Source organism: Maylandia zebra, linkage group LG23, assembly GCF_041146795.1.
Source record: "Maylandia zebra isolate NMK-2024a linkage group LG23, Mzebra_GT3a, whole genome shotgun sequence".
In the NCBI taxonomy this organism is placed as follows: Eukaryota; Metazoa; Chordata; class Actinopteri; order Cichliformes; family Cichlidae; genus Maylandia; species Maylandia zebra.
The window spans coordinates 8,685,695-8,710,442 of record NC_135188.1 but is presented as its reverse complement, the minus strand read 5'-3'; the positions used below and the strand labels follow the sequence as shown (position 1 = coordinate 8,710,442).

Genomic DNA, 24,748 nt, shown 5'->3' with positions numbered 1-24,748 from the left:
GAGGAATACAGAGTCAATTATAGGAATAGCACCAAAGATGATTCACACAGATTTATTTTTGAATCCAAGGGGAGCAAAAGATTGACATATTTTCCTCATAAGGGTTATGTTGAGGTCCATGAATAATTTGGCTCAAGAAATTAATGCAAGTCACCTTAAAGGATACCCATTATACTTTTCATCATATTACTGTCATCTATTTACTGATACAGTGACTAAAGCTCATTTTAGAGTATTTTTTCCACTTTGCTCTGTATATGGAAGTTTATTTCAGACACTGCATGGGTGGAAAAATGACATCCATAAGTCAAACTTTGGGGTTTGGTTTTGTTGATTCATTTAATATGCCATCAACCTGGCAGGGACTACAGATGAAAATTAATCCATCTGGCTATTTACAAGATTAATTTTAGTGCTCATGTTAATTAATATGCATTGTCCCTTTGAAATAAACATACATATACCAACTTAATGATTTATGGATGGCAAAAAAAAATTTTTTTTTCAGTGGTTGAAACAAGTTTTCATGCCTTTATGTCGTCAGTGAGAATAAGTATTAATCATTCTTAACACGTCACATCTCACACTGTTCAAACTTTGTTTGCTAAGGGCAGCAAATCAGAAAAGCAGAGGGATGAGCGCTACAATGAGTGGTTTCAGACAGTGGATGTACTGAGGGGTTGCACCAACATCCAGTATGAAATGTAAACGGATTATTTTGAACTTTGAGTCATGCAAAGCTACGGTAATGTTGTTAAAGAATTTACCAAAAAACAATGAAGCTGGAAATCAGCACAATAGGTCATCTTTAAGTGTCTTTATAACACTGGAGTGCAATAAAATGCTAATGTGTACAATTTCTAAATGTTGGATATAATCAGTAATTAAAGTTGAGCTGAGGTGTTTAACCTAATAACAAACAGCAGGTGTCAGTAGTGGATGCTTAGTGCAACATTTCCCAGTTGTGCTTCATAGAAGAACAAACTGGAAGCCTTAGCATTCACTACAAACTCTTAAAGCTTTTTAGAAAGAAAACTGGAATAGGTTCTATTATGTGGTTATAAAGTTGTAATAGATGCATTTATTGATGATTAAGAGATTAACTGCTCTGAATTGAGTTGTTTGTTTTAGAGTTAGATATTAGTTTTGCCAATTTGTAACTCAAATATTCTGCTTGAAGTAAACAATCCATGCATATGTGTTTTTCAGCTTCACATAACGATTAAATATATTAATTCATATCTGCACATTTTTCTAGAACCACGTGATCAGACTTGCCTATAATGTAGTGAGAGAGGTTAATTAACAACTCAAAAAGACATGACTTAAAACTCTTTACAAAGGGTGTATTTTTTATCTCAAATGTAACCAAAGATTTCAATGTGTTACCAAAGTTAAATCAGAAGTTGGATCTTCTGGTCAAACCTGAACTACTGACGTCATTACAGGAGTTCAAAAGTCCTGCTCCCGTCATCAATCAGGGTGTGACCACATTGTGTGGGATGTAGTCATGAAAGATTTAATGTTGTTTTTTGCTATTGAGCGCATTGCAGCAGTTAATTACTTGAGCCAAACCACCAAAAAAAAGCCACAAAAATATGAACTGAAAGCAGAGAGAGAGAGAACACAGAGTTTCATCAGAACTACACAACACTGAACATAATTCACTGTGTTCTTTGATTTAGGGTTTGTGTCCTGAGGTTTCCCTGGACAACATTTCCCCCACTTGTTTTTGAGACTTGCCAGTGACCCACAGATAACTTTAAAAGCCCAAGTTGCCCTTATACATATATATATATATATATATATAAATTGGTCATTGTGGGGTTTTTTTTTTTTTTTTTTTTTTTAAATCACTATTGCTTAATTGGCAGGGAAAGACTCAGTATAAACACTGAATAAAGACTGAAAAGAAATATACATAAAAGTATGTGTATATATATGGATATATATATACACACACTTTTAATTTGATTCCAAGTGTTAACCAGCACTTTCTGGGGTCTTTGTGTCTATGTCACAGTTAGTTTAAATCCTTCAAATGTTTATCAAACCTCTATTATTGTCTTTTTTGCACATTAAAAGTTAGATTATTTGATTTCTCATTATTTATATATATATATATATATATATATATATAGTTCCATAAAGTTTATACCACACATAGAAAAATAATTAAGTTCTCTTATTTACTGTATTTCCTATCTTACAATGTGCAAAGCCTCCCACAGGCATACGCCTCCTCATGAAAAATGAAGTCCCCACGTTAATGACACTGAATACATTCTTGTAGGCATGTGCTGCTTGCATGCAGCACAGGACGAGGTCCACTCTACAGAAATTCGTAACAGGAGATAGCGGTTGTCTTACTCAAACACTGATCTGTTGTAGTATGATCACTGATTTTAAAGGAGGAGGGAGAGAAATGCCATGTGGAAAATTAGGACTACGAGGTCCAATTATAATCCAATTTATGCAGCACAGAATCATCACAGTGGAGCAAGCAGGTATTGGAGATTCAATGAAAATGTAATTTGTGGGTTTTAAAAACAAGGAGGCAGTTTATACAAGCGCTTTTTGCTTTGTTTTTTTCTTTTGCACTGACAGGAGGCTGGTGAGATAGCAAGCGAGAATGTCTAATAGTTTAATGTCCCGGATTTGGATTTTATTATTTATTTAGAGTTGTCCTGAAGAAAGAGATTGAATAATTAACTCAGAATGGTTCTGTCATCATTTGTGGGATCTGGGATCATAAAGGTGCATTCTGTACGTTCGCTTTCACTCTTTTCTGTACTTGACAGTAATTTAGGGAACTTACTAAATCAGATACAGATAAATCTTGTAAAATTATTGTTCCGTTATCATTTTAAGTTTAAAAAAAAAAGGTGATTTGTGAGATAAGGAAGATACTTTGAAGCATTGTTTCTCCAAGTCAAGACAAATATACAAATCTATATTCTTCATCTGGTCCCATCTGCAGTATGAAGGTTAATGAAAATGGTAGTTACATGTGGCCAATGATAAATGATAAGTCACAGAAATAATTCAAAGAAAAAAGGCCAAATGTATTTGAAGTTTTGAATAATGAACTTTCAGACATTAACAGCCTAGTTAGACTGAAGAATCATAAGTGCCCAGAGGTATTATCGTGGTAGAAACTGTAGCTGTTGATGTGACAGTTGATTTTCCTCCCAGCCTAATCCAACCTGAGCAGCATCAACCTTTAAGAAAAGCTGCTGCTTGTGCCAAATCATGATAGGCTCCTCTATCCTCGAGCAATAAACAGTAAATAAGAGTAGAGGCGCTTTCTATTGACACTCGATGCTTGCTTGGGTTTTCTATGCTGTACTGCACAAACTGGGAACAGTGGAATAAAATGTTCACTTTTCAGTGCTTTGAAGCACTCTGTACAACTGACTCCGTCTTCTGAAAATGGCTGGATTCAAGGTGGCCTAGAACAAAACTGACTTTCTAAATAAACGTATGCTATCGGGTAGGGTTTCCCCTTTGTGAACACTACACTCTAATACTGGGAAGATGATATAAGAGTGCACGGTTTTACAAGATATCTTGTAGCAGATGTCAAAGACTGACTTTGTGGCCATGTGTTGAGCTCAGCCCATCATTTCACACAGATGAAGAGGAGGTTGGACTGTCAGCTTCATACCATCTGGCAGTGCATTAGATCAGATGGTGAGGAGGCTGCAAAGCAAGCCTACTAAGCCAGAACACGTAGGGCTGAGTCTGCTGGGGATCCTGGTGATGGTCTCCGTCTACAGTAACACTGATCCCCTCAATGCCATCTTTAGCTCAGTGATACAAATTATGGTGAGTGTACTAAAAGTCTGGCTTACCCCAACTTTCCATTGTGACTGTAGAACTCCAAGGTTCTTTTTAGCTTTTGTCAAATATTTAATGGGTAATTAAAACGTCTTCCCGGTACTGCTGGATTTGGCCTAATATTATATAAGTGTGTCCTGAAAAATCTTCTTTTTTTTTTTTAACTTAAGGCAGCTTTAATCAGTGTTATTACAATGACAGTTGCTCACATGACTGCTTATATTTAAGTGCTTGCAGTTCTGAACCTAAAGAGTATTACTGGCTTTGCATTGTCCTCACTCTGAATGTTTTACGATCCATAACTGCAGTTTAGAAAAATAAATATTACCTGCAAAGCATCAATCAGCAGACGATGTTAGCATCCAGCTGCTGAATACCATCAAGTGTTAAGGAGCTGAAAAGCAACGGTTTGGTGGTACCAGTGCATGATGTAGAGCTGGGTTCACATGTTTTTCCACCGTTTTACAAAAAAAAAAGGCCCCCTTAAATTGGGACCCAAAGTGACATAAGTGTCTACACCAAGACACTGTCAGATACAGCCTCAATTTTCCTCCCACAGAAACAACACCTACTTCTACTGGGAACACTTCATGATATTAGATTCTCTGCCAAAATGTGTGCTGGTTCTCAAAAGGCACAATGGTAGAACTGGCTCAGCACCTCGTCTGCGGAAGAGAGGTTGCAAATGAAATCCCAAATGTAACTCATACGTTTGTTTTCTAAATGTAAAAAGCCATAATATATCCATGTCACTGCCATCAAGGGGCCAAATAACGTTACTGCAGTTCTCACAAGACAATCTCAGACCACTCAGCACAGCTACAAAAAGCAGAGCAACTGGCTTCTCCCGATAATCCACAGAGCTCAGAGAAGGGTATAATGGAATAGGATGGGATCTTTGTATCGGGTTGACAGGATGACTGGTGTCTCCCAGAAAGTCCTAGAGAGTGGATGCTTTTTGTTCTGCGTGCCCAGCTAAAACAGTTAGATGCCTTAAAACTAGATCATGTCTCTTACTAAAGTATTTAATGGGTTAGTATTTTATATTTACATACATCTAAAAGTATAAATATTTACAGGTGAAATAAAGCATCCTTGGGTGCCAACACAGGCGATATGGATGGCTGTGAAATGGAGGGATCTCAAGTTCTAAAAATTAAGAAATGATGATATGAAGGATAATGTTAGCAGATCTTACTGTTGCATATGTTTAGCTTAATGTTGCCTCCATTCTATTCACAAATCTCACACATTGATTTCAAGTCTTAAGTGCTTGAGCACATCTTTAAAAAAACTAAAGTATTTTTCTATCATTCTGTCGATAATTTTGTGAAGTTGTGTGAAAATAGGGGTCAAGGATTAAACAAACTGTGACACAACAAACAGCATCGGCACTGTCTGATGCAGACACACAAACAAACATCCCCTAGGAGAAAGGAAGTCTGTGAAAATATCAGCCACTAAGCATTTTCAGGTCTTTTTTTCTGAGTATTAGAAAAAAAGCATATTCAAAGCTGCAAATAACAGACTATGCATTTCATTTCATGCATCATATAAAATATTAGTTATTCTTCAGTATATTTACAGTATATATTACACATGATATTCTGTACAGTCAAAGTTCAATCTACACCACATTCTTAAAAATATTTTCTGACCCATAATTAGTTTTACAAGAAAAACATACAAAACAAACAATTGGTTGTTTTGTAGGACGTCCTCGAAGTGAAGCTCTCCACCGCACTGACGGGAGAACTGTGAAATAATCCTGTGAGGGTGACTAGAGCACACATGCGCGCCTGCACACACACACACACCCAAACACAGACACACACGACACAAGGGGAGGCGTAAGGGGGAGTCTTTTGCAGGCCTTGTATGGCCCTGTTTTCTTGGAGGGAAGGCTTCATTCCACAGCCAAACCTGCTGCCACAGCAAGCCCCATCCCGGGTTCTCTGGTGTACTCTGGGCTCAGGAGTGAAGTGCAAACAGCACAAGATTCGCGTGAGAGAAGCAGAGCAACAGAGTGTCCACTTCTCATCCTCTGAGGTTTCAGTGGTGCACTTTCAGCAGAACTGCACTTTACACTCCCATCAACCACACCTGAGTTTGGTTCACTGCACTTCTGATAGGCTTGGGCTAGTTACTGCGGCTGTGTCGCTGAGCGGTCAGACAAACTATCTGCTCTGTGAGGAGCCAGCTGCTGTTGCTGCTTTTGTTGTAACTGCTTCTGCTGTGTTTGATGCTGTTGCTGCTGCTGTTGGGCTGCTGCAGTGAAGGTACCCTGCTGCTGCAAAGGGAACGCTGCCTGCAGGATCAGCTGGGTGGACTGGTTTCCATGAAGGAGTCGAGGAGCCTTAAGTGAAAAAGTTACATTAGCTTAGTCGGCACAGCCTAACGAGCCAAGATGTAACTTAAAGCTGCAGTAACTAGGACTCTGCTGATTCACTGTAAAGCAAGAAAGGCAGGCAAATCAGTGTCTGTGTAATGGCTGAACAATACACAGACACTGAGACATGAGTGCGCATGCTGCGTTCTTCATGCTCTATTCAGGGTGGTCCCTTGGCTAAACCAGAGGATTTCTAACCATTTAAAAGTATCTGAAGCAGACCATTATTTAGAGATTACAGATTACTGAAATGTAATAGACTACAACAAGCAAAAGATCTGGACCGCTATGTCTCACCATACTTAGCCTTATGATTGTAGTGCGACCAAAAAAAAACAGGCTTTTGGAGGCCATCAGTCAAAGCATATCAGTTCCTCCTCGTATATTAATTATATTAAAAAAAATAGTAACTTGTGGCATTAAGTTAAACTTTAATTTCTAGATCTAATTTGTCATCCACCATCCTCTTGTTGTGGTTAGAGTCCGATTGAACAGTGAGTAGTGATATGGAACTGAAACATCGTTGTTGTCAACAGGAATTCATCTAAACTAAGCTGCATCTTTCAACATTGTATTTTAATCAAAATCACATTTTGAAAATGTCCTCGTCTGTCAACAGATCTGAAAAAAAATATTCACATTCAACTCCATCTCCTGTGTCAAGTTCTTTGAGCATACAAAGAATTTTCAATTTATATAAAATAAAATTCATTAGGATATTTTAAATCACGTAAACAGCAAGCTGCCTGTATGCGAGCCAACTTCATACAGTAAAACTTCACCTGATAAGTGGTTACTGTGTCAGTGTTACCTGTAGGAACTGTGTTTGCTGCTGGGTCAGTGGAGCTTGCCCTTGCTGCATGGCTGTGACCTGAGACTGCGGTTGAATCTGTTGCTCCTGTTGCTGTTGCTGCTGCGGAGCCTGTTGGGAAATGCTAATTGTCTGCGTCTGGCCCTGCTGCGGTGCAAAGGCCGTCACCACTTGACCCATAAACATGGTTGTGGGGACCATAACTGCCCCACATGTCATCTGCCCTGTCACTAGCTTGGTGAGCAGCTGGGGGCCTGCAGGAAACCTGTAAGGTTCAGGAAGTTAGTCAGGTCTGATAAGTCTAATTAACCCAAATTGACATAAGGTCAATATATATGACCTTTTTTCACTATAAAAGTGCACTGTACCTAAATTAGTACTACATTAAATTGAAGTATTATGCACCACAGAGGGTGCCATCAATGAACTCGAGCACTACTTAATAACATTTTCATTATGAAGAAATATAACAAATAGATTTATGTGAAGATTCACACCTAATCTGAGCCGAACGGTCCTGTGCAAATGTTGCCACAGCAGGAGTGTTGGGTCCAGTATTCTGCGCCAGGCTTGTGGCAATCTGAACCACGTTAGCAGGACTTTGCTGAGGGATCATCATCGTGTTGTAGAGAGATGCAGGCAGTGGATTCTGTTGAGGCTGCACTGTGTGCGACGACCTCTGAGGCTGAAATAAACAGAACCGGAGTCTATGACACGAGCATGCTGGATGGAAAAATCTATAACAAACACAGCTAAGCTATGAATTCAGCGGGTCAGTGAGAGGCAAAATGAGAACCGTTTAGCCTGTCTGACCTGCGAGAGTGCTGTGTTCTGTTCCCGTAGGAGTGTTTGCTGCTGGGATGGGGGCTGCACAGCATGTTGTTGCTGTATGCTGTTTTGCAGAGATCCTGCAGAAACCACCTGGCCCTGCATGCTGAGTGTACCCCCCTGCTGCCCACCATTCCCCTGGGCCATCTGTACAGAGCTCACATTTAGTCCTCCAGGCCCTTTCTGCAGGAACATCTGAGATACACATCACACATTCGAACTCCAGCTCTAATTATAACAGCAACACATCCATCATGTAAGCTGAATATAAAACAATTAAAAAGAAAACCTTTCATATATTTACTAGGCTATGTAATCATTCATTTGCAACACTTGTGCGCAGCTCTTCAGTCCTACCTGCAGACTCTGTCCCTGCACCCTCTGTAGCTCGTCCTGGATCTGCCGCAGCTCATCCTGCTGCCGCTGAATGTTGACCTCGATCATTCTGGTCCTCTGCTCCAGCTGCTCTTTCAGGTGCTGCATGGCTTCTAACTGGCTGGAGAACTGGACCATTGACTGTTAAAGAATAAAGACATAACAGTATGGCAGTTTATTTTAAATGTTCCATACGTATATTTTACAAATTGTTAAGGCTCAGGTCACATTCTCTGAGTACAAACAACTTCTTGCATGCTGACCACAGAACACATTTTAACCAACAGTGACCACTGGCTTAAAAATGTAACCAATTCAAACTGCAGCTCCAAGAATATCTGCTTAACGTTGGCAATAAAAGCAAGTGAATTTGTGAACACCCATAAAATTCTCAGCTTTAAAGCAAAAATAAACATATTTACAGCCTGCAAACTTTCCTTTGTTCTCTACAGCCAACTGACGGTTCATGACAACTGTGTGCAGGGGCTATATTTTTATTTAACTCACCTACATTTTTTAAAGACTTAAAAATCCAACATGCTGACGGTCAGACTACAGGCGACAGTAGTCCACAAACCAATAGGTGGCATCATAGGGACTACGTCTACGTTTTATATATAAATATAGGCATTCCTGGGTTAACAGCCCCATCATGTCAGTGCGTGGGAGCTATACAGAGCTTTGCAGATCCATGTTCATTGGCTGTCCCATGTCATAAGGCAGTGTCAAACAGACACATAGGCTACTCTTGTTCATAATTGTGCTGTTGGACCTTCAGTTTATCAAGTGCCACACAGAAGACATAAGACATGATGGATAAAGAAGTTCTTTATAGTGAAGTGAAACTGAGCATTAAAAAAAACAAACAAACAAAAAAACGCTGTCCACTGCAGTCATTGTCTGCTAGTTATACTTAAGAATCAGCAATATTAGACAATAAAAAAAAATGACGTGAATATCTTACTTGGTTGTTGGTCGGAACTTGTTGCTGTTGCTGCTGTTGTTGTTGCTGTTGCTGCTGTTGTGGCTGCTGCGGCTGTTGTTGTGAAACCATGGATGACGCCACGTTCTGTCCTGTATTTTGGGAACTCATCGACTGCTGATGGAATTAAAGACACCAAACAAAAGTCCTAAGTCCTAATGAAATCCCTCATGACCCAGAATACAGGTATCGTGAAATTTAAGACCAGAGCGTGTGCGCTTGTCCATCCACTGACCTGACTGCTGATAGATGATCTCCGTTGTGATGTCATCTCCACAGCAGAGACCGACTGGCGACCTGGTGTACTCCTATCTCCCTGAAGCTTCATTTGTGATGCTGAAGGGCAAATATAAACATGATGCTCAGATAATAATAATAAAAAAAGAAATAGTTAATATACATCAAGCTTTGCTCAGTAGTGAACAGATGCTTGTACTTACAGGCTGGGTCAGACACAGCCGTGTGGGAAGATTTACGTGAGCTGCGAGACGAGGCCGATGGGGTCCGACTGTGGTCAAATCGCTCTAAGGCCTCTTTCAAGCTGAAAGTGTTGAGCTGGGACTCAGAGCCTGAATCCTGGGATTGCTGCAAACAATGCATTGTCACAAGGTCACTATGCTGTCCACTCTTTAATTTTTACAAATCATACCTCATGTTGGTCTGACCTTCTCAGCGGTGATTTGAGGTGGTGATTCTTCAATTCCCAGCTCTCTGCGCTGTTCTGCTCTTACTTCAGCATAACTGCAGCGCAAAGACAATTAATGACACACACAGTTAGGGTTGGACACAACTTTCATAATTATGGCTCTGGAAATCACCAGAATACACCTGAATTAAAACAATTCAAGTTCAGACTTTCTGATTTCAAAGTTTGAACAGAAGTATATGGAAAATTAACAAATCATGACTTTTTTTAATATAAAGTTTAATACAATTGTAATACTACTACTAATAATAATAATATATATATTGCTGCATTTGGCTGCCTCTTATACATTTCAATATGTAAAAATATTTCCAGTAGCTTTTGTCTACTCCATAGTAATAAAAACACCACATCACTGGAAGCAAAGCATGTCATTATACTACCTCTAGGGTTTTACAGAGGACTGTATGTTTTAGCTCGTGAGCAATGTCATATCAAAGGGTCAAGAGGGAAATCTTCATGCACCTTACGACCGTGTGTGTGCAGACAATGAACTCTGGCCTGGAGTTCCACTGGTGATAAGTAATGTAGTAATGGGTCTGAAGCCAAATCCATTGCTGCCCTTTGGTGAGGAATCTGTAGTAGCAGGACTTTCCTTTCCCATATTGCATTACTACACAGAAGCAAAGAGAAGATTTCAATGCTCTGCTTTGGAAGCTCGAGAGGAAGTTGATAACTGGAGTTGACCATGCTTCAGTGATCGCTGACAGAAGTGTACTCACAGTGTTCGTGACACTTGGCTAGTGTCTCAAGGTCATCTACATGATAGTAGTCATATCCTGATGTACCCAGGACCTCAAATGGGAGGTAACCTATGATGGGCGGAGCTCTGGACAAACACAGTTAACGTTATTGAAATGATTAACTGGAAGTCAATCAGGAAATGTCTTGTTCTTACGTTAAGTCATACATCCAGCCATATTTACCCCTAAATGACAACATAAAGCAATAAAGGAGTATGTATGCATGTAGCTTCACCTGATGCTTTCACAGCATAAGGAAAATAAGTGTCTTTCTAAATGGTTCAGGGTAGCATGCCTAAACATTTTCAGTAATGAGAGTTGGGATAATTTGCTACTCCCAGCTCTCACCACTCACCAGGATGAAATGTCTGTATTCAGGTGTACAGTTTACCTTTCTACCAGCCCAGAAGAGCTGTTGTTGTAATGTTTAATGAGACTGATAAAGCTGATAAAGCTTCTTTTTTTTTTTTTTTTAATCCCTGAATAAGATCATTGAGCTTTTGTAACTATGAGAGCCAACTACATCTGTGTCTAAATTAGCTACTGGTTACAGTTATACCTGTAGTTCATTTCATTTGGCCTGTCCCAAGGAAAACACACGCGACGCCGTTGTTCTGAGTTCATGTTCACACTTTTTTTTTTTAAACATATTAAGTGGCGTAAGCTTGAAGGAGGAGCTTCAGCCCTCAGGCTATCTGACTTCTGAACTACCTACTATTCTTATCTTACACACCTTAACCTTGGACTTCTATCATTCAACCTTAACTGAATGACATTTGCACGTCACACTGTTTATTGCATCATTATGCAGGCATTATTTCGACACTGATTAGGATTTTTATTATTATTCTTCCATGCTGGAGACAGCTGTGGCCAGAACGGATCTTTTGGGTTGTCTATCCCATTCACGTAATATATCAGGAATGCCTGGAGGGAATGTCGTCACATCTGGGATAAATATTAACTTTGAATTAAGGATGAACTCATTAAAATGTACTCATTTTTTTTGGACAAAGGTCACTCTGATCTACCAAAACGAGATTTCAGCCAAAACTCAGGAATGTCTGCACTAATTATGAAAAACATCTTTGAAATAATAAAATTATTAAGTTACTCCATTTTATTTTTATAAAGGTAAAGAATTAGCTACACTGAAACATAACCTAGGATATCAACTGAAACGTGCATGGTTTCAGAGGCATACAAAAGTGAATGCTTGCTTACTTTCAAATCCTCTTATCCCCCCCAAACATCTATTTGTGTAAGAAAATATATACATAAATATTCCAGATCCATGAGCTTACAAACAATATGTTGTACAATATGTAGTTGTGTAGATAGTCAACAAAAACAAATATCAATCGTGAAGTTAGAGTGACTGACAGGTTTTGGATAGTGTTCGTGATATCACCCCGAGTCATCAGCACCACGTCGAAGGCCCGTGGGAAATAAAGTAAAAATGCTGGTGACCGATAGCGGGTCAGGTTGACCTCACTCTTCTTTTATAATAATAATTATGTTTCCTGACCACAAGCCTTCATAAAAGCAAGCCTGCTGTGTAATAAATAATGACAGAAGTGTTACAAAACACGAGTTTTTTCGATTTGGTCTCTCACAAAAATCAACAATTCTGATTTAACAAAAAAGCCACACAGTCACATACCGTAACCATGGTTAAAAAAAAAAAAAAAAAAGGTCATTCTTTATAAATATAGGTCAGCAACTTTCACACCAAATCAAGTAGGTTAGGTTTGACTAAACACTTAATACTGATCCATTGTAGCACAAACTGGAAATTAAGTTATGCATTTACACTGATAAATTGGAAAAGAATTACCTGTGGTCCAGGAAGAGAAATTTCCACTCTAAACTATGTCTGGATGTAAATTCCTCATTAGGCTCTTCTACTGTGCACATCTCCTATTGGTGCAAGGGGAGAAAACAGAACTTAGAAGACATAAAAATACACATACACAACTCTAAACTACACACAGTATATCGTCTTAAAAAGAGCCTTTTAAACTTGTGCAGTATGACAAATTACATGATCAATCATCCCTGTTTGTTCAGCAATACAAGTTCTGGTTTATTTTCAACTTATTTTATCCATTTAGGTTCTGCCATCTCCAGTAAAACAGCCCAGGTTTCTACGACAGCGATATGTCAACATAACCCCTCCCCCATTTTTTAAATGAGGTAAAAAAGTTATTCCCAGCAGAGGCATGAGGGAACTACACATGATAAATGACAAGGGCCCAAATCATTTTTCCTCAGGTGACCATTACTGCTGAGCCCTGTCCTAATTAAAGCTACCTTAAGAGCCCTAAAGCAAGAAACCGAATGTGTGTCAACCAGATAAAAGGAGAAGCAGTTAAAGATTCTCACCTTGATAAACTGTGGCTTGGCTAGCCTCACAGTGGCTATGAGACACACTCTGTCTTCAAAGGCAGAGTGAAGTGATCGCTGGATCACTCCATCAAAACCATTTCGGGTACAGTTAGGCACTGGTAAAAAAGAATGGGAACAAAGCAAAGTTAATCCTTTCACACAACATCTCTGCTCTACATTCTGACTCCGTGTACTGTAACTTACCATTATTCAGGGACTTGAAGTTTCCAATAAACTTTACATATTCATACACGGGGGGCTCTTTGGGGTCGATTGTCCCTCGGAGCATGTGGCAACAGAACTCTAGCTGATTTTTTGCTATAACAACAATAATAATAATAATAATAATAATAGCTTAAACATAAGAATTGAAGAACAAAAACAGCAGCTGAAGACAGATAACATATCCAACCTACTTTTAAGATACTCAGGTGTCAATGTTTCTCCTTCCATGACATGAGAGGACAGAGCCTTGTACACCTCTGAATGCTCCCCCACAGGCAAGAAATTTAACAAGTTCTGATCAACAAGATCAGACTGGGGAAAAACAAAACCAATGAATATGTTTATTACCAAATGTTTCATCAGTGAACTACTGACTTTATTATTTAAAGCTTATACTCACTGGTAAATGTTCTAGTAGGGAAGTCACACTCTCAGAGACATAGATTATATTCCCATCAGCCATAATTGCAAGGAAAAATCCATCTAACGCCTAATAGAAACAAAGGTTAGATAATATTTCATCTATATTTTTGCATAGAAACACAAGAAAAATAAGTGCAAGAAACTGCCTTACCTCCAACATCAGCTGAGTGAACTCTTCATTACTAAGAAAAGGAGGTTTCCAGTCTTGTCTGATCTCAGTTGACTCTGACTGAGCTGCGATTTCTGATAAAGTAGACATAACGCATGTAACTTATAACTCTGCGAATTTAAAAAGGCACCCATTATGCTTTACCTTATGGACCATTAAAGTGGTCAGTATATGTAATCCCAGTAAGCCAAATGTTCAAGTTTCAGAATGCACAAAGCAATCAGTTTCAGCTCATTTTTGTTCTACTTTTGGCTGTGTATGGTGGCCCTAATATGAGTCCACACAGAATTTGTTTGCAAGAGGCAGTCAAACAGAAGCAAGTTGGCTTGAAGAGAAAGAGCTAAAACATTTCATTTTAAACTAAGGATGAACTGAGGGATAAACCCACTACCATTATAATTAATTCTAGTGGTTATTAGAGTTTTTCACCTTTGTGTTTGTGCAGAAAGTCGATACTTTTCTGCAAAATAGTGGACTTGTCCATCTTCCGGGTGTTGCCCGGCAGCATTGTACCCAACTCCTTGATGAGGACATTGAACTGGTCTCTGCGCTTCTTCTCAGACTTGTTACGGGACACGCTGGTTATTTAGAAGAACAAATATTAGTAAAAGTTAGATGACATCTTAACTAGGAACACTTATCAAAATCTTGTTCACTGTAGCTGTAATAATTCAAAACGATATCTAAAATCAAGTCTTGTAACAACTACAATAGCAGTTTTATGGAGGATGTAACTTCACTGAATGCATTTGATATGAAAACAAACCCAAGATCTTACCGTTTTGCTTTGTCCTTTTCATCTTCTTCCATTAACCCATCAAAAATACTACTGTCATCCCTGCAGATTGGACAAACCAACAGTTATATCAGATCCTTTAACATTTACAGTGAGCTCTTTGATAAGAAAATCTCTCCTAGAAAACATGAAGACATCAAACTCAGGCACTGTAAATCCCTAAATTACTTTGATCTTAATCTTCAAAAAAAGGAAAAAAGGAAATCACTGTTAATTAGATGCATGAGAACTGTGGGCTGAATGTGTTTTGGATTTTCTTCATGTCCCACTATTTTTTTAAATCAACAATAAAAAAAAAAACTAGCCAAATGTTTGACTCACTGGTCAATGCTCGAGGTCATTTTGTATCCTGTTCAGGGTCGCAGTGTCGGTGAGGGGTCTTTTAATCGTGAGGTAGACATTTGTGAATAAACCTTTGAAGAAAAAACACCCATAAAATGGCAGAGTGTCAAAGAATCAAAAAACTTCAGACACGAGCAAAGATGGTAAAGACATTTCACCTTACTGACAGTACAGCCAGTTCTGTGAGAGGATGAGGAAGGTGCTGCTGGGTGAAGGTAGAGTACAGGTGGACACTCTGTGATAGGGGTGTGCTTTTATGAGTCTTGGAGGATATTCTCTCAAAGTCTCTCTTACCAGGCTGCAGAAAATAGCTAAAAGTTCCTCGGGGTGCTGTGTCTTTCGTCTGCTTAGGGTGTAAGTCTGGCACATGGCAGCAACATCTGAGTCTATGAGACAAAAAGACACAACAACCGAGGCCGTTATTGAAAGATTAGAGAACCATGATATATGAGATTGATTTATATTTTAAAAAAGTAAAAATAAAAAAAACAAGCATTTATAAGAATTCTGCCTACATTTATGCCTGAGGGTTGAAATTACTCCTTATTCTTTCATAAATATAAATACATTATAACAATGGTGGATGCTAATATGATCAACGATCATGTCCCATGTTTGTTTAGATATGCAGCTGTGTGGAGCTCTCTCTCCTCTCTGCAAGGCAGGTAGGTGAGTGTGTTTGCTGCTGAGACCAGGCGAGACTGCTGATTGGCTGGTTTGAAGAAACTGCTGTGTACAGACTGGACAGCCACCCCTTAACCTCCTTGCCTCCTCTCCACTCTATAAAGAGCTAGCAGTTAGGCAGCTAATAGCACTGCGTGTTTGTGTGAGAACACTGGTTCTAAGAGTTGACTCTTAACACTAGGTGTGGAAGTGAGATATAGGTTAAGAGTTATTGGTTACAGTTTATTTTAATACTACTGTATTACTATTGGCTCTGTATGATGTCAGTGACAGAGGATAAAGCTCAGTTTCAAATGGGAAGGGAGCTAAAACAGCTTATTTCAGAACCAGATGAACTAATGGGCAACACCAAGGTCCAGTATAAGATAAGGTTAAGTTTGAACTGTGAATCCTGCAAAACTGCTTTACCTGAATTCAAGAATAGAACTGTCGACCTGCAATTGTTATTCACTCTTAATGTGGCAGCACAATATCAGCACTCACATCAGCACAGTGAATTTTGCTGTTGCTGTTGAATGTATGACTATAATCACCTGCATCCACCACAGCTTATATTAAGGTGGTGCTTTAATAGGGGTCACATCCTACATGTGCAACAGAGACGCCGAGGAAAGCCAAAGGCTGAAATGAGTCAGTTTCTTTCTGCTGCCATGTAATATTAAAACCATTACATATAGTAAACAATTATGAGTGCTGATGTTCTCATCAATTTATTTTTTTGTGTTTGCAGTGGGTCAGCATCAATGAGACTGTTCTTTTTGTATAGTATAATGTGGTAATACATCCCTTTACTTTAATAAAACCAAGTGGAGTTTTGTACTACATCAAATAGTCATTGCGTAGTTTCTTTGGCAATTCTTTGTGTGTTTTGCCAATGAAACAGCAGCAGAATGTGTTGGGTTTGCAATAGCTGTAACCTCAAACAGCTCTGTCACAGAGAGTGAACAGTAAACAGTGAGGCTGTTATCAATTACATAAAATTACACTGGATTATATGCTCCATTGCTAACTGCAAATCACCCAAGCAATCTAAAGTAAGTGTGGCAAAAGTGGACTCTAAATACTAACAAACTCAAACAACAAAAACAAAAAGTAAAATAAAAAAATATTAATAGATGTGCAGTTGCACAAAAAAGGAAAAAAAAAATCCTGTGGATTACAATTTTTGAATTAATTACTTAAATTGACGTTTGATCGTCATAGTCATAACTGTAATCAAATACATTATGGTTTAACTACAAACATACTTTTTTAGGCCATTGTAAAAACCTTGGCTAGTAGGGTTTGGCTCGAGTGCAACATCCCAAAAAAAAATTAAAATGGTGACAGAAGTAATTTTAAAAGCGATAAAAAAATAAAAAAAATAAATTAGGGTACTTACTACCAAATATTTGCCTGCTTGTGTGCTGCTGTGTCAGATATACCAGAATCTGTCTTGATTTAAACAAGCCACAAATGCAACCATCAATAACTGAAATACTCTTTCTACCACCCATCTCTACTATCTATTCTCTTTGCCCAGGTACACTAGATTTCAAATTAAAATGAGAAAGCCCGCTGGGTCTCTAGCCTAAATATTTGACCCATTTACTTCATGAACCAGTTACCGTCACAACCTATGTGGGAGGCTTTCTCAACATAACGGCCTATTTGTGTTGGTGAGAAAATCCCTTCAGTGTTTTTCCCCATGAATCTTGGTAGACATAATTTAAAGAGTTTAAATTAGGCCTGTTAACATTTGGTAAAGCCAAAAAGAAGAATTACACCTACACTCACCGATAGAATGAGTGAGTGTAGGTGTATTATTAGAGTAAACAAAGCTCTTCAGTTAATTGAAATAAAAAAATGAAAATGAATGAAAAAACCAATAAAAATAAAGCTACTTTCAGCAGTTGCCTTATTCACAAGGAGTCACCACAGAGGTAGCATTACATATTTAAACTGAATCAAGCAATCAACCCACCCTTGAAATCAACTAAAACTAAAGTGTATTGAAAATTAAAGCTAAAAAACAACAATAATAATAAACATAACTCTGGATCCAATATGCATATTTATGGTACGTTTCAAAAAATATACATCAGCCACCTCACATAATTAAAATAGTTCTTTTTAATGTGATTTAAAATATTTCTGTCTTATTTACTTTTCATATTCCATTGAAATCTAGTCATCAAAGTGTTGCAATTCAGAAAATGCATTGTAAAAAGAGTATCATGAGCTAGAGCTTCAATGTGCACATTTTCATTCAGTAATTTGTTCTTTCCATTCATTTAAAGTTTATATCTTGTTTAGCAGCACAGTGGTTAGCACTGTTGCCGCACAGCAAGAAGGTCCTGAGATCAATTCCACCATCAGGGTCTTTCTGTGTGGAGTTTGCATGTTCTCCCCGTGCTTGCGTGGGTTCCCTCCGGGTACTCCGGCTTCCTCCCACAGTCCAAAGACATGTAGTTTGTGGGGATAGGTTAATTGATTAGTCTAAATTGCCTATAGGTGTGAATGCGGGAGTGAGTGTCAGTGCGAATGATTGTCTGGCTCTGTGTGTTAGCCCTGCGACAGACTGGCGACCTGTCCAGGGTGTACCCCGCCTCTCGCCCTATGACAGCTGGGATAGCCCCCCCCCCGCCACACTGAAAAGAAGAAGCAGATGGATCTTATTTATTTATATGTACAGGATTTTTGGTTTTTGTCAAAAGGGGGGGACTACAAATAATGACATAAAAACAATTTTCACCATCATATATGGTGATGCCAGAACTTCAGAAGCCTGAAACATTTTTAAACAGATGCAAACACTGTCTACTTAAAACTGATTAAAGTACACAAATAACTGAGATATGAACTAGCAGGTATAGTACGTGTGTAATGGAAACTTCAGTCAGCAATGACAATACTGGTTTAAAAAAAGGATTTCTATTGGTTGGAATAAACTTGCTGTCAAGTCAATCAAAATAAGGAAGGAAGTTGGCACTGGAAGTGTTTACACCTTAGTGTTGGGACAGTGGAAAAAATGAAGGTAAGAGGGAGGAGTAGGTTCTGTCATGGCCCACTGACTTTCAGCTATGCAGTGTTATTTTACTGCACCCTACATGTGACGCTTTTCACACAAATACATTAGAGAGTGGATGTCTTAACTGAGATTAAACCTTTGTCAACACAAGTGGCCAACTACACATTGGCACAGCACTGTAAAAGGGAGCGGTGAGTTGTAGTAAAGAGCATTGTCTAAAGATTTTGTACCAACAGACACAAAGAGCTTTTCCTTTTTGGCTGTACATCATCTTAAAAGCAGGCAAGCTAAACTGGATTGCAAATTAAGACTGGGGGGGGAAAAGGAAAAAAGAAAAAAAGAAAAGGCAACAGAGGCCATCGAATGTAAGACAATTTCATAAATAAATTGGCTATATTAGAGCACAATGAAAGACAGAAAGAAAACATTGTAGTTGAAGCAGTAGCTTTCGGCACAGAGCGAACGTTGTGTAACTGGGAGAACAGGCGTTGTGTAACTGTGATGTCATCTGTGCTTCACTGACCTGCTGGCCCAGTGACCTACTTTCCTCCTCCTCCGATCTAACTTAATCACAGCTCCACAAGCAACACCTTCCTCTTCTCACTAATAACACTACACTCTGTCAACACAAATCCTTAGTATTCCACAGCGTGTATACTTCACAAAAGGTGTGAAGAGGGAGTCAAACTGCCTGCATCTCACGTTTCCTCATTTAATCACATGATTTGAAAAGGCTTCCTGGTGTTTCCTAAGCCTCAGCGGGGACCAACGTCAAGGAAGAAAGCAATGAAGATGTGCTGCATTTTCATCGGGCTTTAACAACATCAACCAAACAGCCTCACTCACATATGCATTTTTCACACCGAAACATCTCAAAAAGCACTGACTGACGACAGTCATTTATCATAATTTTTATGTGGCTCACACAACATTGTTGAATGCCTGTATGTGGGTGTGTGCATTCAGATGTAGGGCACCAGAGCTCTGAGGATATGAGTCACTCTGAAGTGGATCTATGGCGCCGCTCGTCACGCACTCCGCCACACCCCGGCGCTGAGATGCCAACACAGCAACTGTGCCAATGGGCAACACCATAGCAACCGGCCTCACCGTGCAGTGTAAAAATAGCTCAGCCGAATTCCTCCGCAGCTGATACTCTCTCCATCATACACTAAGAATTATTAGACTACCGCGAGCGACTCCTTTTGTCATGAACTGGAGTCTGTGGATGTGAAACACTCTGCAGGTTCCACCTGTGCAGCAGTGCAGTAACACATGTGTTCTGTAAACATTACTGCACTGTTGTCTTCATGCAGTGAACATGGCTACGCACCAATTCAAACAGTACTTTTTGTCCCTAACTTATAATAAAGCAGATTCTACTTGTGAGGCAGAGCACTTTTACTTCTCAGTTAAGGGGGTCGTGGAAAGCAGAGAAAAAGAGCCAAAGATCCAAAAATGGATAGAAGATAGAATACAGCAAAAGCAGCTTTCACATATGACTCAGTAAGCTCGGAAATTAACAAAAAAAAAAATTAACAAAACGCTAGATTACTACAATTTGTCTGACCAGAAATACTCAGTTAAATTATTCTAAAGCCCTGTCCACATATAGAGCAATAAACACAATGCTAACCGTAGGTCACAAGTATGCATTAATGCCTTCAGCTGTGTTGGTAACCCAGTAATGTATTTACAAGGTTACCTATGCATTAGTCAGTGGTATCCTTTGTTACCTTTCGTGGTCATGTCACGAAAGATAACAAATCAATCACTTCCCCTCAGAGCAGAGAAAATTTTAACTTGCTGCTTCTAGTCATTAAAAGTTACTGTTCCTGCTGTCGCTGAAAGTCTTTGAATTTCACTAACATTCTGCAGTCACTGGTCCCCACATCACTGACAGCCTCTTCCTATGTGCATGTAATGTGGTTGTATTAACTTTCTGCACTGGTCTGTTGATGTTAACAGTGAGGAAAGCACACAATTTTATAACTGAAGAATGTTACTTAAGGTCCTTAAATACACTGATGATTTGTACAGATGTTGTTTGATTTAAAAAAATTAGACTGTCCTCGGGTTTGGATATTTTGTTTTGTTTGTTTTTTGGCTTTTAGCCCAAAATTCTATAATTCTCTCTCATTTATGGCTCAACCAAACTAGAGTAAAAATAGTCCACCAACCTCCTACAAGAGAGAAAATTAAATAAATAAAATAAATATCATCAGTGGTGATTGCTTTGAATATTTTCCACCAACTACACAGAGATTCTGAGGGTGCAGCAACCTCTCGGCACCCGCTTTCAATCACAAAACTACTACAAAGGTCGCTAAGTGGAGGGAAACCTGTCTCAATCACAACAATTGCAGTGTGACATGGAATGACTAGAATTACTATCAGACAGACTGGTGAAAGTTTTATTATTAATTCTCATCCAATTCATTGCCAAAATGCTGCACTCAATCTTAGTCAGTCTGCACTGGTGAGCACAAATTGCCTGCGACATGTCTCTGTGGTTGTTTGCAATAATTTTGGTTATGCCGCAATTTCCGAATGCCTAATGTGACTATAGCAATAAACAACTGGTAAATTAGTCACAGGGAATATCCCTAGTTTACACTGGACAGTATTAAATAACTGTATAATGATTATATTCCACTCTAATGAGAGCAGGAACCATTTGTTCATATGCAGGCTGGAGCAGCAGCTACTAATACAGATGCACAATAAAGCCCCAGACAGCTCCACCTGTCATGGTTATTTAAAATGAAAATGTCAGGATGAAAATGTTTTCTCCCTCACAATGTTATTAAAACAAGACCTTTTGTTATGGTGTTATTCATCAGTATTCTGTCTTCGAAGCATTCAAAGAAGTCAAGAAGACTGCAGTTATGCGCAGCTTGCAGATGCGAATGAAAAGTTTTTGCCTTTTACATTCATAAAAAACAAATATATCAGTAATCTAGACAAGACAATCAGAAAACCCATCACTTATTTTCAGTGACTTATCCTGTGAATATGACGCTTTTAACACCAAATATTTGGGCCAAGACTTCCTGGTTTTATTAGATTGATTATCAATCACTTTTATTATCAAAATTTACACATTATATATTTAACTCAGCTATAATCTTACAATATTTAGTTGACTAAAACTAGACTAAAAAAAAACAGATGCCTTAATTATGACTAAAATTAAAATCAAATCAATTTAAACCAGAAAAAACCCCGGTATCAAAAAATCTCATCTCAAAAGATTCTGCATACCAGTCAGTTTATAACTAAATATTTAACTCAGGAAGTTGTCTGTGCACCAAACCAGACAGTCTTGCAAACAATCCTCATACTTTAAGTCCAATTCATTTGAACATTCTTCCAGCCTGTTAGAAACCTAATTTAATGGCTCTCTAGATCAGGGGTGTCAAACTCAAATACACAGTAGGCCAAAATTCAAAATGGAACAAAGTCACGGGCTAACATTAATATTTATTGAAAAAAAAAATCTTCCTCTAGATATAAGAATAAATCTTTTCTTATGGACTCAAACAAGTTTAGCTGAAAAACTGAATATGGAACAGCAAAGCTTAATACTAAACAATATATACATTAGCTGTATAATACCAGTAGGCCTGCTCTAATAGTAATTTGGTATGGCCAGAGTTTGACACCTATGCTCTAGATGCTTTTCTCAAGTCTAAAATATGACGCAATGCCCTAAATAATGTTAAGGCAAAACAGTTTAAAAAGGGACATTTTGTGAAACTTTGAACCCAAACTACAGATAACACTGTCCAGCAGGTCTTATATCACATGAGTAGATGAACTCTGGTTTCATAGCAACCTTTGTGTTTTCCCCATCATCTGTCAAAACCCCGATACCTGAGAACAGGGGATGGGTGAACTCTCATTGATCCCAAGTGTGGGAGCACAGACCACAGCTTTAACAAGATTTCTTGAAAGTCTGTCAACCACTTAAAAACCTGTGGTGCTTATAAGCCTCACCCTTTATTCTCACACAATTTTCAGCAAAACAGACACAATGCAGGGTTTAGAAAGCCATAAGGAAGAGAGGGTGTTCATTCTGCTGTAAGTGATAGCAAATATCTAGGATAATATTATGCCGTTTTAACAAGCAGCAACAGCAACAGCCTCACTGCCAAGCAGGTCACACAAATCAACAACAACACTTTGGTGAATAAATTACTCAGTCACACATCCTGTGAGAGGCAGCTTCAAGGTTTGCACATCCTAGTGGCATTCACACAGCAATTAATGATGCGATTCTCTCAGTTTACAGGCAGAGCAGTCTTTCCTGTGGCTAGTGGAAGATTCGATGGTTTTAATAATGTCATACTCATTTGGCCTGTAAGCAATAAAATCCACATCACAAGCTTGTCAACATTGCCCACCAGTCTGCTGCACAGTTATACCAACCAAACTAAACACAGGGCAGCCAGCTGTGTTTCCACTCACTGCACACACATCCTCAGGCCCAGCGGCACAAAAGGAGTCTTTGTTTTGCATTTTTAATCTACAGTAGGGCTGCCACAAACGATTATTTTGATAGTCGACTAGTCACCGATTATTTTTGCGATTAGTCGACTAATCAGATCATCATCCATTGGACGTAAAACTACAGCTTATTGCACCAGCAGCATCTGCTCTCATATAACTATCATTAGCTTACAGCTTTAAGTGTTTAAGGTCTGTGCTAACTAAAAATAAAGACAAGATGATAGTTTATTAAATTTTAATGAAATTTGCAGATTGTTTCGGTGAAGTTTAATAAACTCCTTGCTATCTAAAATATAACAGGACACTGGAGTATATTCTGGAGCATCTCACACTTCTGATAATCAGTTGTCTGCTTGACGTTTATTCAGCTGTGTAAAAACTATAACTTTAATCTCAGACAAACTGATTTACTCAGGAACAAATAAAATACAAAAAAAAAAGCCAAACAATAACATTTTAAGTTATCTAAGTGACTCATATATATTTAACCTGAGTAGCGAAAGACGGCGGTGGGTTTGAAAACGATTTGCGGGGAGTCCGGTGTTCTCACGGTGCTAGTGAGCCTAGCCCCCGGCTCGCTAACGAGCTAGTGGGTAACAGATGTCTCCGAAAACGTTGGAGCGCTTTTGAAAATATGTGGTGTCCTGATAAACTGAGCAGATATTTGAGGTTTACACAGCTACATTCTCGCCTGAAAATATGTTAAACGTTTATTTTGTGACCCAGAAAGAATAATAAGAGTAACATTAAAACTAACTAGCTGCTGCCATTGTTGGAAACTGCGCTGGGCCGCGCTATGAATTCTGGGACACAGCTGCTCCTTCTTCTTCTTCTTCGGGGTTTAGCGGTAGCTGACATCCTTGTACATGCAATGCTGCCATCTTCTGTTTCAGTCCGTTATTACACTCTTAAATCCTGCCACTTATTCCTGCGTCTTTTGTGATCTTACAAAGCTTCAAACGACGCGTCGACTATTAAATCAGTCGTCGACGATTTTGATAGTCGACGTAATCGTGACTAGTCGACAAATCGTGGCAGCCCTAATCCACAGACAGGAATCTTTGAGACACAAGCCGCAGTAGTTGGCAGGGGCCCCTTGACTACTGCTGCCCTCCTCTCCCAGAAGAGCAGGACCTGAGCCAGGGGCCTAATCCTGACGCCAAGTGGGTCACTGGAGTTCAGGAGGACGACTGGCAGCATGGGGAAAGCAATCAAAATTAAACGTGGACTTGCAGCCCTATATGACCAACATTTGACCACAAGAAGACAACCACTTAAATAAGAATCAACACTGCATTCCCACCGTACAAGCAGTAGCCCTCTGAGCAAACTGAACAAGTAGAAAACCTGCACAAGTAATGATATTACTTGACTGCTCTGTCTGAGATTATGCGCTTGTCCTTTTCCAGATGACTTAGCAACATTATTTTCCACAGATTAATATATCAGGGCACACCCAAACAACTTTGCTCTGGCCAAAATCTCTCTTTATTGACTGGAGTTAATCTCAGATAAAGAGTGCACT

General features: G+C 38.9%; 1 protein-coding gene across 3 annotated transcripts in view; it reads right to left on the bottom strand.

Moving 5' to 3' along the window:
- Positions 1 to 36: 36 nt before the first annotated feature.
- clocka (clock circadian regulator a) overlaps positions 37 to 24,748 on the bottom strand; it is a 34,620-nt gene continuing 9,908 nt past the window's right edge. The window contains exons 3-23 of one of the 3 annotated variants that reach the window (XM_004557148.4): positions 15,176 to 15,403; positions 14,997 to 15,088; positions 14,658 to 14,717; positions 14,309 to 14,457; positions 13,862 to 13,953; positions 13,688 to 13,777; positions 13,479 to 13,599; positions 13,267 to 13,380; positions 13,060 to 13,178; positions 12,512 to 12,594; positions 10,654 to 10,760; positions 10,397 to 10,544; positions 9,891 to 9,966; positions 9,666 to 9,810; positions 9,461 to 9,561; positions 9,208 to 9,342; positions 8,226 to 8,384; positions 7,854 to 8,063; positions 7,538 to 7,725; positions 7,041 to 7,305; positions 37 to 6,196 (exon numbers count right to left, since the gene is read on the bottom strand). In XM_004557148.4, coding sequence (XP_004557205.1) covers positions 5,984 to 6,196; positions 7,041 to 7,305; positions 7,538 to 7,725; positions 7,854 to 8,063; positions 8,226 to 8,384; positions 9,208 to 9,342; positions 9,461 to 9,561; positions 9,666 to 9,810; positions 9,891 to 9,966; positions 10,397 to 10,544; positions 10,654 to 10,760; positions 12,512 to 12,594; positions 13,060 to 13,178; positions 13,267 to 13,380; positions 13,479 to 13,599; positions 13,688 to 13,777; positions 13,862 to 13,953; positions 14,309 to 14,457; positions 14,658 to 14,717; positions 14,997 to 15,016 — 2,595 coding nt within the window. In that variant the 5' untranslated portion in view covers positions 15,017 to 15,088; positions 15,176 to 15,403 and the 3' untranslated portion in view covers positions 37 to 5,983. The remainder of the gene's footprint in view (positions 6,197 to 7,040; positions 7,306 to 7,537; positions 7,726 to 7,853; positions 8,064 to 8,225; positions 8,385 to 9,207; positions 9,343 to 9,460; positions 9,562 to 9,665; positions 9,811 to 9,890; positions 9,967 to 10,396; positions 10,545 to 10,653; positions 10,761 to 12,511; positions 12,595 to 13,059; positions 13,179 to 13,266; positions 13,381 to 13,478; positions 13,600 to 13,687; positions 13,778 to 13,861; positions 13,954 to 14,308; positions 14,458 to 14,657; positions 14,718 to 14,996; positions 15,089 to 15,175; positions 15,404 to 24,748) is intronic. The other 2 variants (XM_012920738.4, XM_076880630.1) reach the window with 2 other exon arrangements.